At 53.4% G+C, this 15,378-nt stretch overlaps 1 protein-coding gene across 1 annotated transcript; it reads right to left on the bottom strand.

Annotated features, from left to right (window-relative positions):
- Window positions 1-1,720: 1,720 nt before the first annotated feature.
- Window positions 1,721-12,355, bottom strand: UBALD2 (UBA like domain containing 2). The gene is made up of 3 exons (XM_038742052.1): window positions 12,159-12,355; window positions 11,976-12,038; window positions 1,721-2,048 (listed from the first exon to the last, which is right to left on the bottom strand). The coding sequence occupies exons 1-3, from the start codon at window positions 12,276-12,278 to the stop codon at window positions 1,737-1,739; spliced, it is 495 nt and encodes a 164-aa protein (XP_038597980.1). The 5' UTR covers window positions 12,279-12,355; the 3' UTR covers window positions 1,721-1,736.
- Window positions 12,356-15,378: the final 3,023 nt, after the last annotated feature.

The raw sequence follows: 15,378 nt of genomic DNA, 5'->3' as shown, positions 1-15,378 counted from the left end.
CCTCCACCCCCGAATCACATGACACATGCATTCATCTGGGGCCTTTAAGGGAGTCCCCCCCTTCCCTCGGGGTGGGGCACAGGTGCAGGGAAGGGGGGAGGGGATGCATGCCACTGAGTCATGTCAGGAAGTAAAACCAAAAGGGGCGGCGGTTCGGGGCTGAACTGCCAGCAAACACCCCGGCCTGGGGAGCTGGGGGGACCGTTGTTCTCTGTGTGCATGAGGGGTGTGGGGGATACCCCCTCTGGTGGGGCCGGGGAGGGGGTTAATGGGGTGAAAGGTGGGCTAGCCAGGGAGAGGCCCTGGCACTTATAATGCCGGCTCAGCACACTGTATGACCAAGACTCGTGACCACCTCAGAAGGGAGACAGGAAACCTCAGACAAAGGTTTCAGCCCTTCCTGTCTGCCCAGGGCACTGGTACACCCCCACCCCCCAGCACACACGCTCCTTCGGCCCACGGGAATGGGGGGCGGAGGGGGTGGGCAACACCAGCTAGGCCACTGCCCACAGGTTCGGGGGTCTCGTGCTCCCCTGCCCAATCTGGGGATGCCAACTTTCTCCACCCTGGTCCGATGGTGAGAGCCCAGAGCCGGGAGGCTCAAGGCCGGGAGCCAGTTTCCTCTTCCGTCTCTTTTGCCAGGGCTGGTGGAGCCTCAGCAAAATTTAGAGGGGGACGGAGGGGTTCGAATACGTGCACTGGGGCCCTTCCAGTCAAAGGCCAGGCTGTTACAGACTCTCCACCGGCCCTAACCCCACTCCATCGGTCCCCTACCCCTGCCTGCGAGCCCAGACCCCGGCGGGGAGAAGAGCGGCAGTGATCGAGCCAACTGGGAAAACACGCGGCAAGGTTAGAAAAACTTTGCTTTTCTGTTTGTCTTTTTTTTAATTTTTAAATAATAAAAAAAAAACCTCAAGCTGGCATGAGCAAGATTCAAATGGGAAACAATGTCACGAGAAGTGTCCTGGGGTATCTTTGGGCACCCCCCCGCCCCCCATGCCCTTCAGCAAACTGGGGGGCTTTCTGAAATCCACAGCTGAATGGGGAAATCTACAGAGAGGGAGCCCCTTCACCCCTACCCGTTCAGTCCACCCTCTCCCTGCAGCCCCCAAGACCCCGGGGGGAACAGTACAGACATAGAAGCTGTGTGCCTCGCCTGGTCTGAGCACCGGAGGGGGGGCCAGGCCTGCTGCTGCACAAGAAAGGGGGACCCGCACTCCCAAACTGTCACCATAGCAGGTAAGGGGGATGTGAACCCCAAGTTGGGATCTACCCCTCCTTCCCCTGCCTTCGGCATCAGTGCTCAACCGCCCTAACCCCCCCAAAATTGCCTGACGCCCCACTTCCCTCCAGCTCCTGGGGCAGGGCCTCACTCCCCTCAGCTGTTCACCCCTTCCCCCCACAGACTCAGTCTCCTCAGGGCCGGGTCCCCCCCTCTTACATTAGATATATTTATATATTTATATATATTATAGTTATATATTAAAAAGAGAAAAGACCAGTCACGGATTTTCCTGAAGAAAAAAAAAACAAACCCCGTGGGACCCAAACGGCCCAGGAAGTTTAAAAAAAAACCAAAAAAAAAAGTCTTATAAAATTTTCCAGTGCGATCTTCAGGAAACTTTCCCCCACCCAGTTCTCTCTCCGCCCGCCCTCCCCCCCGCCCCCCAGGCTCCCTCCCGTCCCCCCACCCCTTCAGCACCCCCCCCGCCCCCCCGCCAGCCCCCCGTCCAGTCTTATCTCTGCCCGTTCAGTGCCACCACGGCTTTCTGCTGGGCCGGGCCCTGAGGGGCCCCCGGGGGCCACGTGGGTGTGGGGTGATGGAGATGGTGGAGGCCGTGGGCCGTGGGGGACGCGGGGGGCACCCAGGAGCCCGGGTGGCCGGGTGCGGGGGGCGAGGCCCAGAAGGGGCTGAAGCCGGCGGGGGGCGAGCAGGCGGTGGGGGCCATGGGGCCGGGGCTGCTCTCAGAGGCGTGCAGCTTGGAGAACATGGCCAGGGCGTCGGGGAAGTTGGGCGGCGTGGCTGGCGTGTTGCTGGGCGTGCACATCTGCGGGGGCGGAGGGCGACAGAAAGAAAGAGAACACACACTGAGGTCCCGGGAGCCTCCGCCCCTCCCCTGCCAACACCTCCTAGGCCAGGAAGAAGAAGATGGGGCGGATAGGGAGTGAGAGGAATCCCTTCCTCCACCCCTGCTGACTCCCCACCACAGGGCCACGTGGCCTGGTGGAGAGAGCTCAGGTCTGGGACTCAGGCGACCTGGGTTCTAATCCCGGCCCCGCCCCTCAGCTACTGAGCAGCGTGGCTCAGTGGAAAGAGCCCGGGCTTTGGAGTCAGAGGTCATGGGTTCAAATAGCTCTCTTCCTCCCTTCAAGGCCCTACTAAGACCTCAACTCCTCCAGAAGGCCTTCCCAGACTGAGCCCCCTCCTTCTTCTCCCCATTCCCCCGCCGCCTTACCTCCTTCCCCTCCCCACAGCACCTGTATATATGTATATATGTCTGTACGTATTTATTACTCTATTTTATTTGTACATGTTTATTCTATTTATTTTATTTTGTTAATATGTTTTGTTTTGTTCTCTGTCTCCCCCTTCTAGACTGTGAGCCCACTGCTGGGTAGGGACCGTCTCTCTATGTTGCCAACTTGGACTTCCCAAGCGCTTAGTACAGTGCTCTGCACACAGCAAGCGCTCAATAAATACGATTGAATGAATCCCGGCTTCGCCAAATGTCAGCTGGGTGACTTTGGGTAAGTCACTTCACTTCTCTGGGCCTCAGTGACCTCATCTGGAAAGTGGGGATGAACACTGTGAGCCCCATGTGGGACAACCCGATCACCTTGTAATTTCCCCAGCGCTTAGAACAGTGCTTTGCACATAGTAAGCGCTCAATAAATGCCATCATTATTATTATTATTATGACTGCAGTGGCACTTCAAACAAATCCTTTGACCTCTCTGGGCCTTAGTTCCCTCACCCGTAGAACGGTACCTGTTCTCTCTCCTGCTTAGACTGGGAACCCGCATGGGACACGGACTGTGCCTGTCTTGATGACCTTATAGCTACCCTGAGCTTAGCAGTGCTTGGCACAGAGTAAGCACGAAAATACCAGTTTTGTAATAATAGTAACAATAACGATGGTATTTGTTAAGCACTTACTATGTGCCAAGCACTATTATCACTACTACTACGTACCCCTCCCTCCTCTGCCACCCCCAGGGCCCACTTGCAGCTACGAGGACCCCAGCCTGGAAGAGGCAGGCCGGAGTGGACATTTGCAGGAGAGGCAGAGCTCGCCCTGAGCAGCCGGGCTCTCCAGCATCGGGCAGGGGGGCAGAGTCCCAGAGCCGCCCACCGTCGCCCGGGTACGGACTCAGCGCTCACTCTGTGCCAAGCGCCACGCTGAGGCAGATCCAAGACGATCGGATCAGACACCGTCCCCGCCCCTGGCTCCGAGTCTAAGAGGGAGGGAGAACGTGGAATCAACCCCGTTTTACGGTAAGCAACCGCCTCCGGTTCGCTGGGCGATCCCAGGCGAGAGCCGGGGCCAGAAAGCGGGTCTCCTGCCTCAAAAAGGGAAGTGGTCCCCACAGGCCGGGCTAGGGCCTGGCCGGGGGTGGTAAGCCCAGAGCAGAAACCGAGGCAGCACAAATGGAACCGAGGTGACTTGGCATCCCGTTTCTCTCAACGGCCTTCTCTGAATCTCTCCTAATTTTAACCGAGGCCTTCCCTCCCCCAGCCCCTCGGGGAGCGGGGCAGGAAAGGCTCAGCGCCCCCGCCCTCAACCCCCGGGGAGGGGAGAGCCCCAGCAGCTCTGAAGCGGCAGCCACCCCCTTCCCAGGCAGGAAGCGGCCCCCGGGGGAGCCGGCCCGTTGCATCACCAGTGACCACGATGTACTGGCTTCCGCTGCGGGCCGGCCCCCTTCCAGAAACCGGGCCCGACCGGGCCTGGGAGAGCCTCACCCGGCCCCACGCGCACTCCCCAACGAGCGGAAGCAGCGTGGCCTAGCCGACGGGACCCCGGGCCCGGGACTCAGAAGGACCCGGGTTCTCGTCCCGGCTCCACCGCTCGTCTGCTGAGTTACCTCACTTCTCTGGGCCTCAGTTCCCTCAACTGTATGAAGACTGTGAACCCTCTGTGGGCCGGGGACTGTGTCCAACCTATCGACCCCAGCACTCAGAACAGTGCCTGGGACAGTAAAGGCGATCGACTGACTGACTGGCACATAGGAAGCACTTAAATACCATTTAGAAAGAAGCACCCAGGCCAGGTGATTCAATCAGTGGTCTCTGAGGGCTTACTATGTGCGGAACACTGTACTCGGCGCTTGGGAGAGCCCAATCCAATACAGCTGAATTAGCAGATGTTTTCCCTGCCCATAGAGTGCTGAAGCGAGGGGAATGGAGGCCGCTGAGGTGGGCAGCGGCCGGAGCCCCAGGGCCGAGAAGCGTGTAGCTCTCTTGGCTCTACCTCAGTTCCTCCCTAGGCGCTCGGATCTCCCCACTGACTGGCAGGGGGGAAGATTGGGAGGACGAGGCAGGCAGCAAATGGTGCAGCGGAAGGGCTTAGTGGAGACAGCCCAGGCCTGGGACTCAGAGGTCCTGGGTTCTAACCACTGCTTCCCTGCTGGGTGACCTTGAGCAAGTCACTGCACTCCTCTGGGCCTCAGTTTCCCCCCTCTGCAGCCGGAGGGCTTAATATTGTTCTCCCTTTTAGACTGTGAGCCCCTGTGGGGCAGGGACTGTGTCCGATCTGCTTGATGTATCTACCCCGATACTTAGCATAGTGCCTGGCCTGGAGTATGCACTTTATTATTGTCCTAGGAACCGGTCAGGTGCTTATTCTGAGAAGCAGCGTGGCTCAGTGGAAAGAGCCCGGGCTTTAGGAGTCAGAGGTCATGGGTTCAAATCCTGGCTCTGCCAACTGTCAACTGTGTGACTCTGGGAAAGTCACTTAACTTCTCTGTGCCTGTTACCTCATCTGTAAAATGGGGATCAATCAATCAATCAGTCAATCGTATTTATTGAGCGCTTACTATGTGCAGAGCACTGTACTAAGCGCTTGGGAAGTACAAGTTGGCAACACATAGAGACAGTCCCTACCCAACAGTGGGCTCACAGTCTAAAAGACTGTGAGCCCCCCGTGGGACAACCTGATCACCTTACCTCCCCAGTGCTTAGAACAGTGCTTTGCACATAGTAAGCGCTTAATAAATGCCATCATTATTATTCCTTTTGACCCTCAACAACTATTGCCCAGAATGCCCTGGGGCCTGGGAAGGTAGGTCCACCTATCAATAATACTAATATTTGCTGGTATTTTCCCCAAACGCTTTCACATTAGTCTCATTTTTTTTTAATCCTCACATCTCTGTGAGGGATGGCAAAGATCTCATCCCCATTTTTCGGGGGAGGAAACAGGCCCAGAAAGGTTAAGTAGCTTGCCCTAGGTCATGTGGTCGGCCAGGAGCCGAGCTTTTATTTTTTTTTCTTTTAATGGTATTTGTTAAGTGCTTACTAAGTGCCAGGCACTGGAGTGGTTACAAGATACATGGGACGCAGTCAATGTCCCCAGTGGGGCTCACGGTCTTAATCCCCATTTTACAGATGAGGTAATGGAGGCGCAGAAATTAAGCCCACAACTCCCAGACCAGTCAGTGAGGGATGTCAAGGATTGAATCCCCTTCCCCAGTGGCTTCTCCTCTCCCATATCAGGGGCTTATCCTTCCTCAGGAGCCGAGTCAACCAAATCTCTCTGGCAGCACCCCCTGGACCACCCAGCCCCACCGGGCAGGACAGGGGGTTGGGAAGGAGGAGATCCCAACCTCTCCTGCATCTCCTCCTTCATCAAGCGCTCAGTAAATACGATTGATGAAGGAGGAGATGCAGAGCAGGAGATGCAGATGGGCTGGGCTTCAGGAGGCCGTATTAGCCGGGTGGCAGTGGTAGCAGTCCCAGTAGTAATGGCATTTACCTAAACACTTGGATCCTCACTCCCCTGTAGTACTTATCTCCTTATCTTTGAACTCTGTGGCTTTCCCTTCCTTGTAATTTACTTTAGTGGCTGTCTCCCCAGCTACACTCTAAGCTCCCCCAGGCCAGGGATTGTGTCTACTGACTCCATTGTCCTTTCCCAAGGGCTCTGTAGCCCCCACTCAAAAAATAAGTACTCGCTAAATACCACCGACAAGTGCTTTCTGTGTGCGGAGCACTGTTCTGAGCTCTGAGAAAGAGCACAGCAGGCAAAAACTACCCTAGTCCTCAAGAGGCTCAATCCAAGAATGACAGATGCGGTGAAGAGACCAATGGCAAAACACTAAAAACACAAAGACGAGACACAAGCTTCCCGGATTAAGCCCTCTTTTCCCCTACTCCCTCTCCCCTCTGTGTCCCTTCTAAACCTGGATCTCTACCCTTCGGGAACTTGGCAGTCACACCACCCAGCATTTACATAAACATTTCTTTATTTACATTTTCTGTCTCCTTATATGTTGTAAACTCCTTGTGGGCAGGGACCGTGTCTACCAACTCTGTGGCACTGTACTCTCCAGAGCGCTTAATCCAGTGCTCTGCACACAGTAAGCGCTCAATAAATACTTCCCAATCAATCGATGGTACCACAGCTGCCACACCTCCCCACAGCCAGGTTTTGCCTCCGGTTTCTCCCTCTTCATAAAGCCGAGAGGGCCAAACCCCCTCCCCGGCCCTCAGGGGCGGTGGTTTGGTTTTTTTTTTACATTTTGTTCTCAATTCCCTCCTCAAAAGGATAAGCATTTCCAAAGTAATGGTAATAATAATTATGGTACTTGTTAAACACTTACTATGTGCCAAGCACTGTTCTAAGCACTGGGTAGTTACAAGGTAGGTTGGACACAGTCCCTATCCCACAGAAGGCTCACACTCTTAATCCCTATTTTACAGATGAGATCACTGAGGCCCAAAGAAGCCAAGTGTGCCCCAGGTCACACAGCAGAAAAGTGGTGGAGCTGGGATTAGATCCTCCTCCCCGTCCCCTCCCCTCACTGTAGGGGTTCCTCAAGGGTCAGTTCTTGGTCCCCTTCTGTTCTCTATCTACACCCACTCCCTTGGTGAACTCATTCGCTCCCACGGCTTCAACTATCATCTCTACGCTGATGACACCCAAATCTACATCTCTGCCCCTGCTCTCTCTCCCTCCCTTCAGGCTCGTGTCTCCTCCTGCCTTCAGGACATCTCCATCTGGATGTCTGCCCACCATCTAAAACTCAGTATGTCCAAGGCGGAACTCCTTATCTTCCCTCCCAAACTCCCTGACTTTCCCGTCACTGTAGACGGCACTACCATCCTTCCCGTCTCACAAGCCCGCAACCTTGATGTCACCCTCGACTCCGCTCTCTCGTTCACCCCACACATCCAATCCATCACCAATACCTGCCGGTCTCACCTCCACAACTTCGCCAAGATCCGCCCTTTCTTCTCCATCCAAACCGCTACCTTGCTGGTTCGATCTCTCATCCTATCCCGACTGGATTACTGCACTGGCCTCCTCTCTGATCTCCCATCCTCCTGTCTCTCCCCACTTCAGTCTATACTTCACTCTGCTGCCCGGATCATCTTTGTGCAGAAACGCTCTGGGCATGTTACTCCCCTCCTCAAAAATCTCCAGTGGCTGCCTGTCAACCTACGCATCAAGCCAAAACTCCTCACCCTGGGCTTCAAGGCTGTCCATCACCTCGCCCCCTCCTACCTCACCTCCCTTCTTTCCTTCTCCAGCCCGCTCCTCTGCCGCTCACCTCCTCACTGTGCCTCGTTCTCGCCTGTCCCGCTGTCGAACCCCGGCCCACATCCTTCCCCTGGCCTGGAATGCCCTCCCTCCACACATCCACCAACCTAGCTCTCTTCCTCCCTTCAAAGCCCTACTAAGAGCTCACCTCCTCCAAGAGGCCTTCCCAGACTGAGCCCCCTTTTTCCTCTCCTCCTCCCCATCCCCCCGCCCTACCTCCTTCCCCTCCCCACAGCACTTATGTATATATTTGTACAGATTACTCTATTTATTTTACTTGTACATATTTACTATTCTATTTATTTTGTTAATGATGTGCATATAGCTTTAATTCTATTTGTTCTGACAACTCTGACAGCTGTCTACATGTTTTGTTTTGTTGTCTGTCTCCCCCTTCTAGACTGTGTGCCCGTTGTTGGGTAGGGACCGTCTCTATATGTTGCCGACTTGTACTTCCCAAGCACTTAGTACAGTGCTCTGCACACAGTAAGTGCTCAATAAATACGATTGAATGAATGAATGAATTAGAACCCAGGTCCTTCCTAACTCCCAAGCCCCAGGGTCTATCCCATAGGCCACGCTGTTTCTCAGCCAGCACCTAGGAAAACTAGCCTTTCCCTTGGAATACTCAGCCCCACCCACTCAGGAATTTCCCTGTTTCAGGCTGCTTGACTGACACCTTTTCCTTCAGCCTCATTCGGCTAGGTGAACATAATCAACTGTCACCATCTTTTCTTTACTCGGTTTCCTTGATTTCTGTCGGTCTCCCCCATTAGCGTAAGCTCCTTGTGGGAAGGAAAGTTAGTTTTCCGTATCTATTGTACTTTCCCAAACACTCAGCACAGTGCATCGCATCCAGTGGGCACTCGTAAATACCATTACTGTTACTTTCCCTCCTACCTTCCCCGCTCTCTGTCCTACCTGAACTGTTGGGATCAAAACCTGTTTTTCGTAAAATATAAATGGGGACGAAGACTGTGAGCGCCATGTGAGCCAGGGACTGTGTCCAACCTGATTACCTTGTACTTACCCCAGCATTTAGAACAGTGCCTGGCACATAGTAGATGCTTAAAAATACCATTTTAAAAAAAAACTGGGTCAAGAGGAGCTTATCGTGGGCAGGGAATGGGTCTACCAACTCTCAGACTGTACTCTCCCAAGCGCTTATTACAGTGCTCTGCTCCCATTAAACGCTCAACAAATTTGATTGATAGTGACAGAGTACACAACACCCTCACCCCCTTCAGGGGTTGGGCCTAGGCAGGTGAAGAGATTAACTGGAAATCTGGGCCTTATCTTTCCCAAACCAGAGTCCAAGCTCTGAGAAGCTGCTGCCTGCTCCCTTCCAGGGCTGCCAGCCTCCGGGTGTGTCTATTAGGGAAGCACTGTGGCCTAGAGCCCGGGCCTGGGAATCAGAAGGACGTGGATCCTAACCCCAGCTCGGGCACTGAATAATAATAATAATAATAATAATAATAATAATAATAATAGTGATGGCATTTGTTTTAGACTGTGAGCCCACTGTTGGGTAGGGACCATCTCTATATGTTGCCAACTTGTACTTCCCAAGCGCTTAGTACGGTGCTCTGCACACAGTAAGCGCTCAATAAATACGACTGATTGATTGATTAAGCGCTTACTATGTGCCAAGCACTCTAAGTGTTGGGGGGGATACAAGGTTGTCCCACATGGGGCTCACCGTGTTAATCCCCATTTTACAGATGAGGTAACTGAGGCCCAGAGAAGTGAAGTGACTTACCCAAAGTCACACAGCTGACAAGTGTCACGGCTCAGTGCAAAAAGCCCGGGCTTTGGAGTCAGAGTTCATGGGTTCAAATCCCAGCTCCGCCAATTGTCAGCTGTGTGACTTTGGGCAAGTCACTTAACTTCTCTGTGCCTCAGTTACCTCATCTGCAAAATGGGGGTTAAGACTGTGAGCCCCCCGTGGGACAACCTAATCACCTTGTAACCTCCCCAGCGCTTAGAACAGTGCTTTGCACATAGTAAGGACTTAATAAATGACATCGTTATTATTATTATTAAGTGGCAGAGCCGGGATGGGATTAGAACCCATGACCCTTTGACTCCCAAGCCCGGGCTCTTGCCACTGAGCCACGCTGCTTGCCTGCTGCGTGACCTTGGGCAAGTCACTTCGCTTCTCCATGCCTCAGTTACCTCTCCTGTGAAGTGGGACAGGGGCTGTGACCAACCTGATTAACTTGTGTCTACCTTCTAGACTGTGAGCCCACTGTTGGGTAGGGGCCGTCTCTAGATGTTGCCAACTTATACTTCCCAAGCGCTTAGTACAGTGCTCTGCACACAGTAAGCGCTCAATAAATACGATTGATTGATTGACTGATTGATTTTATTTTGTTAGTACGTTTGGTTTTGTTCTCTGTCTCCCCCTTCTAGACTGTGAGCCCACTGTTGGGTAGGGACCGTCTCTAGATGTTGCCAACTTGGACTTCCCAAGCGCTTAGTACAGTGCTCTGCACACAGTAAGCGCTCCATAAATACGACTGAATGAATACCCCGGCGCCTGGAACGGTGCTTGATACTCAGTCGGCGCTTAACAAAGCCCATCATCGTTGTTGTTATTATTATTATTGGCACCCTCACCACGTTAGTTGGGGAGGGGAGCCGGGGAAACCGATCCAAAAGACGAAGACTGTGAGCCCACTGTTGGGTAGGGACCGTCTCTATGTGTTGCCAACTTGTGCCTCCCGAGCGCTTAGTACAGGGCTCTGCACACAGCAAGAGCTCAATAAATTCATTCATTCATTCAATCAATCGTATTTATGGAGCACTTACTGTGTGCAGAGCCCTGTACTAAGCGCTTGGGAAGTCCAAGTTGGCAACATCTAGAGACAGTCCCTACCCAACAGTGGACTCACAGTCTAGAAGGTAGACGCAATCAATCAATCAATCGTATTTATTGAGCGCTTACTGTGTGCAGAGCCCTGTACTAAGCGCTTGGGAAGTCCAAGTTGGGAACATATAGAGACAGTCCCTACCCAACAGCGGGCTCACAGTCTAGAAGGTAGACACAATCAATCAATCAATCGTATTTATTGAGTGCTTACTGTGTGCAGAGCACTGTACTAAGCGCTTGGGAAGTCCAAGTTGGCAACACATAGAGACAGTCCCTACCCAACAGTGGGCTCACAGTCTAAAAGTTAATCAGGTTGGACACAGCCCCAGCCCCACTTTACGGCAGAGGTAACTGAGGCACGGAGAAGTGAAGAAGAAGCAGCGTGGCTGGGTGGAAAGAGCCCGGGCTTTGGAGCCAGAGGTCATGGGTTCAAATCCCGGCTCCGCCGCTTGTCAGCTGTGTGACTCTGGGCAAGTCACTTCACTTCTCTGAGCCTCAGTGACCTCATCTGTAAAATGGGGATGAAGACTGTGAGCCCCAAGTGGGACAACCTGATCACCTTGTAACCTTCCCAGCGCTTAGAACAGTGCTCTGCACATAGTAAGCGCTTAATAAATGCTATTATAAAAAAAAAAAAAGTGAAGTGACTTGCCCAAGGTCACACAGCAGGCAAGCGGCGTGGCTCCGCGGCGAGAGCCCGGGCTTGGGAGTCGGAGGGTCATGGGTTCTAATCCCTGCTCCGCCACAATCATAATAATTCTCCCCCTTTTCGACTGTGAGCCCACTGTTGGGTAGGGACTGTCCCTGTATGTTGCCAATTTGTACTTCCCAAGCGCTTAGTACAGTGCTCTGCACATAGTAAGCGCTCAATAAATACGGTTGATGATGATGATGATAATAATAATGTCATTCATTTATAATGTCATTTCAGCGCTTAGAACAGTGCTTTGCACATAGTAAGCGCTTAATAAGTGCCATCATTACTTATTATACGATTGATTGAACCCAATGCCCTCCCCCTGCCCCCCTGGGTGGGGGGCAATCAGGGTGGAAATGGCACCCGGGAAAAAGCGGGCCGGTGGGCAGCCCCCACTTGGGCCCCCCCCTCCGCTGCCTCTCCCTGCCTCAGTTTCCCCTCGGGCGGGCGGGGTGGCGCGGTTGGGCTGGGTCCGCGTCCCCGGCGGAGTGGCTCTTTCCTGGAAGACATTTTGCCTCTTTGTTTACATTGGCAGGCGCGGCGCTCCCCGGGAACATGGCTGGCACCGGCACCGGCGGGGACCCCGGGGAAAGAGGAGGAGGAGGAGGAGGAGGAGGATGGCCGGATGCGGGGGGGCCCCACTTACCATCTGATGGTGGGGGTGGCTGCTGGCAACGTTGGTTTCTTGGAAAAACGTGCTCAGGGCGGTCTGCGGGCCAAGCGGAGCGCGGCCGGGGGTCAGACCCCGGACCCCCCCCTCCCTCCCGGACCCCCGCCGCCCCCTCCCCGGTCCCCACCCCCCCCCATAATTTCAGGATGGGACAGGCACCTCGAACTGCCAGTGGGCCGCCTGCAGCAGCTGCTTCGCCTGGTCGGCCGCGCAGCCCGCCGCCAGCACGAACTGGTTGATCATGACCTGGTGCCTGAGCTCGTCCATGTTCACCGACATGGCGGGGAACGGGGGGGGGCCACCGACCTCGTGGTGACGGCGGCGGCGGACCGGGGGAATGTCGCTGCGGGGCCCGGCGGCGGCCGCCCCCAGCGCCGCAAACAACAGCGCGGGGCGGGGCGGAGTCCCAACGTTCGAAGCGCCCCGATCCGCGCCCTCCCATTGGCCGGCGCTCCTCGCCCCGCCCCCTCCAGTCGCTACTGTTTCTCCCTTCCGAGCGTTCCCATTGGAGGAGGCGGCGCCCCGCCCTCCCGCCCGCCCCTCCTCATTGGTCGCTCGCCGTGTTTTGGCTTCACGCGGCTCCGCCTTCTCCCATTGGCCGGACGCGCTCCCGTTTGAAAGCCCGGACCGCCCGCTGATTGGCCGAGGCCGTCGGGGCGGCCCTTCGGCCTCATTCATGACTTCGCCCGGAGGGAACGTGCTCGGCTGGAAGAGCGAGCTCGGGTGTGCTGGACTCGTTTCCTCTCCGAAGATGCGCTCACCCTGAGAACCGGGACCGGCAAAATAGAGAGCAGACCTCGTTGCCGCCGCCAGCCCCCCGGGGCTTCTGGGCGTAAACTGTGAGTGATGGATTTACCGACCGTTCAGTGGTATTGATTGAGCGCCGACGAGGTGCAGGACGCTCCACTAAGCGCTCGGGAGAGCCGGTTGGGAGGGCCCTCCCTACCCACGGGGAGCTTACGGTCTGTGAGCCCACTGTTGGGTAGGGACTGTCTCTATAGGTTGCCAATTTATACTTCCCAAGCGCTTAGTACAGTGCTCCGCACACAGTAAGCGCTCAATAAATGCGATTGATGATGATATGCTGCCAACTTGTACTTCCCAAGCGCTTAGTACAGTGCTCTGCACACAGTAAGCTCTTACGGTCTGCAGGCGGTGAGCCCACTGTTGGGTAGGGACTGTCTCTATAGGTTGCCAATTTGTACTTCCCAAGCGTTTAGTACAGTGCTCTGCACACAGTAAGCGCTTACGGTCTGCAGGCTGTGAGCCCACTGTTGGGTAGGGACTGTCTCTATAGGTTGCCAATTTGTACTTCCCAAGCGTTTAGTACAGTGCTCTGCACACAGTAAGCGCTTACGGTCTGCAGGCTGTGAGCCCACTGTTGGGTAGGGACTGTCTCTATATGTTGCCAATTTATACTTCCCAAGCGCTTAGTACAGTGCTCCGCACACAGTAAGCGCTCAATAAATGCGATTGATGATGATATGCTGCCAACTTGTACTTCCCAAGCGCTTAGTACAGTGCTCTGCACACTGTAAGCGCTTACGGTCTGCAGGCTGTGAGCCCACTGTTGGGTAGGGACTGTCTCTATAGGTTGCCAATTTGTACTTCCCAAGCGCTTAGTACAGTGCCCTGCATACAGTAAGTGCTCAATAAATACTATTGATTGATTGCAGGCGGAGACAGAGAAGCAGCGTGGTTCAGTGGAAAGAGCCCGGACTTGGGAGTCAGAGGTCATTCATTCAGTCGCATTTATTGAGCGCTTACTGTGTGCAGAGCACTGTACTAAGCGCTTGGGAAGTACAAGTCGGCAACATATAGGGACAGTCCCTACCCAACAACGGGCTCACAGTCAGAGGTCATGGGTTCTAATCCCGACCCCGCCACCGCTTGTCAGTCAATCGATCAATCAATCGTATTTATTGAGCGCTTACTGTATGCAGAGCACCGTACTAAGCGCTTGGGAAGTACAAGTTGGCAACATATAGAGACAGTCCCTACCCAATGGTGGGCTCACAGTCTAGAAGGTGGGCTCAATCAATCAATCAATCAATCGTATTTATTGAGCGCTTACTGTGTGCAGAGCACCGTACTTAGCACTTGGGAAGTACAAGTTGGCAACGTATGGAGACAGTCCCTACCCGACAGTGGGCTCACAGTCTAGAAGGTGGGCTCAATCAATCAGTCGTATTTATTGAGCGCTTACTGTATGCAGAGCACTGTACTAAGCGCTTGGGAAGTACAAGCTAGCAACATATAGAGACAGTCCCTACCCAACAGTGGGCTCACAGTCTAGAAGGGGGAGACAGAGAACAAAACCAAACATACTAACAAAAGTGAAGGCTCACAGTCTAGAGTGGGCTCACAGTCGGTTGCCTGACTTTGGGCAAGTCACTGAACTTCTCTGGGCTTCAGTGACCTCATCTGTAAAATGGGGTTTAAGACTGTGAGCTCCGCTTGGGACAACCTGATCACCTGATACATTCAACCATATTTATTGAGCGCTTACTGTGTGCAGAGCACTGTACTAAGTGCTTGGGAAGTACAAGTTGGCAACATATAGAGACGGTCCCTACCCAACAGCGGGCTCACAGTCTAGAAGGGGGAGACAGACAACAAAACAAAACATATAAACCAAATAAAATTAATAGAATAAATATGTACAAGTAAAATAAATAGAGTAATAAATATGTACAAACATATATACATTGTTGTATATCCTTGTATCCACCCCCAGCGTTTAGAACAGTGCTTTGTACATAGTAAGCGCTTAACAAATGCCATTATTATTATTATTTAAATAAATTACTGCCATTAAAATATGCTATGGATGCAGTGGTTGGTAGTCAATCAATTAATCAGTGGCCTTTATTGAACACTTATTGTGTGCAGAGCCATGTACTAAGAGTTTGGGAGAGTGCAATACAACTGATTTAATAATAATAATAGTAATAATATCACACTACTTGTTAAATCCTTACTATGTGCTAAGCGCTGGGGGAAGATACAAGCTAATCAGGTTGGACACAGTCCCGGTTTTACATAGGGCTCATAGTCTTAATCCCCATTCTCCAGATGAAGTAACTGAGGCCCAGAGAAGAGGAGTGATTCCCAAGGTCACACAGCAGACAAGTGGGATTAGAACCCAGGTCTTCCTGACTCCCAGCCGCATGGTCTATCCACGAAGCCCCCGTCCCCTCGTCCCCCTCTCCATCCCCCATCTTACCTCCTTCCCTTCCCCACAGCACCTGTATATATGTATATATGGTTGTACATATTTATTACTCTATTTATTTATTTATTTATTTTACTTGTACATATCTATCCTATTTATTTTATGTTGTTGGTATGTTTGGTTTTGTTCTCTGTCTCCCCCTTT

The sequence above is a fragment of the Tachyglossus aculeatus genome, unplaced genomic scaffold (assembly GCF_015852505.1).
Source record: "Tachyglossus aculeatus isolate mTacAcu1 unplaced genomic scaffold, mTacAcu1.pri SUPER_34, whole genome shotgun sequence".
Classification (NCBI taxonomy): domain Eukaryota; kingdom Metazoa; phylum Chordata; class Mammalia; order Monotremata; family Tachyglossidae; genus Tachyglossus; species Tachyglossus aculeatus.
This window is presented reverse-complemented; position numbering and strand designations above follow the sequence as displayed.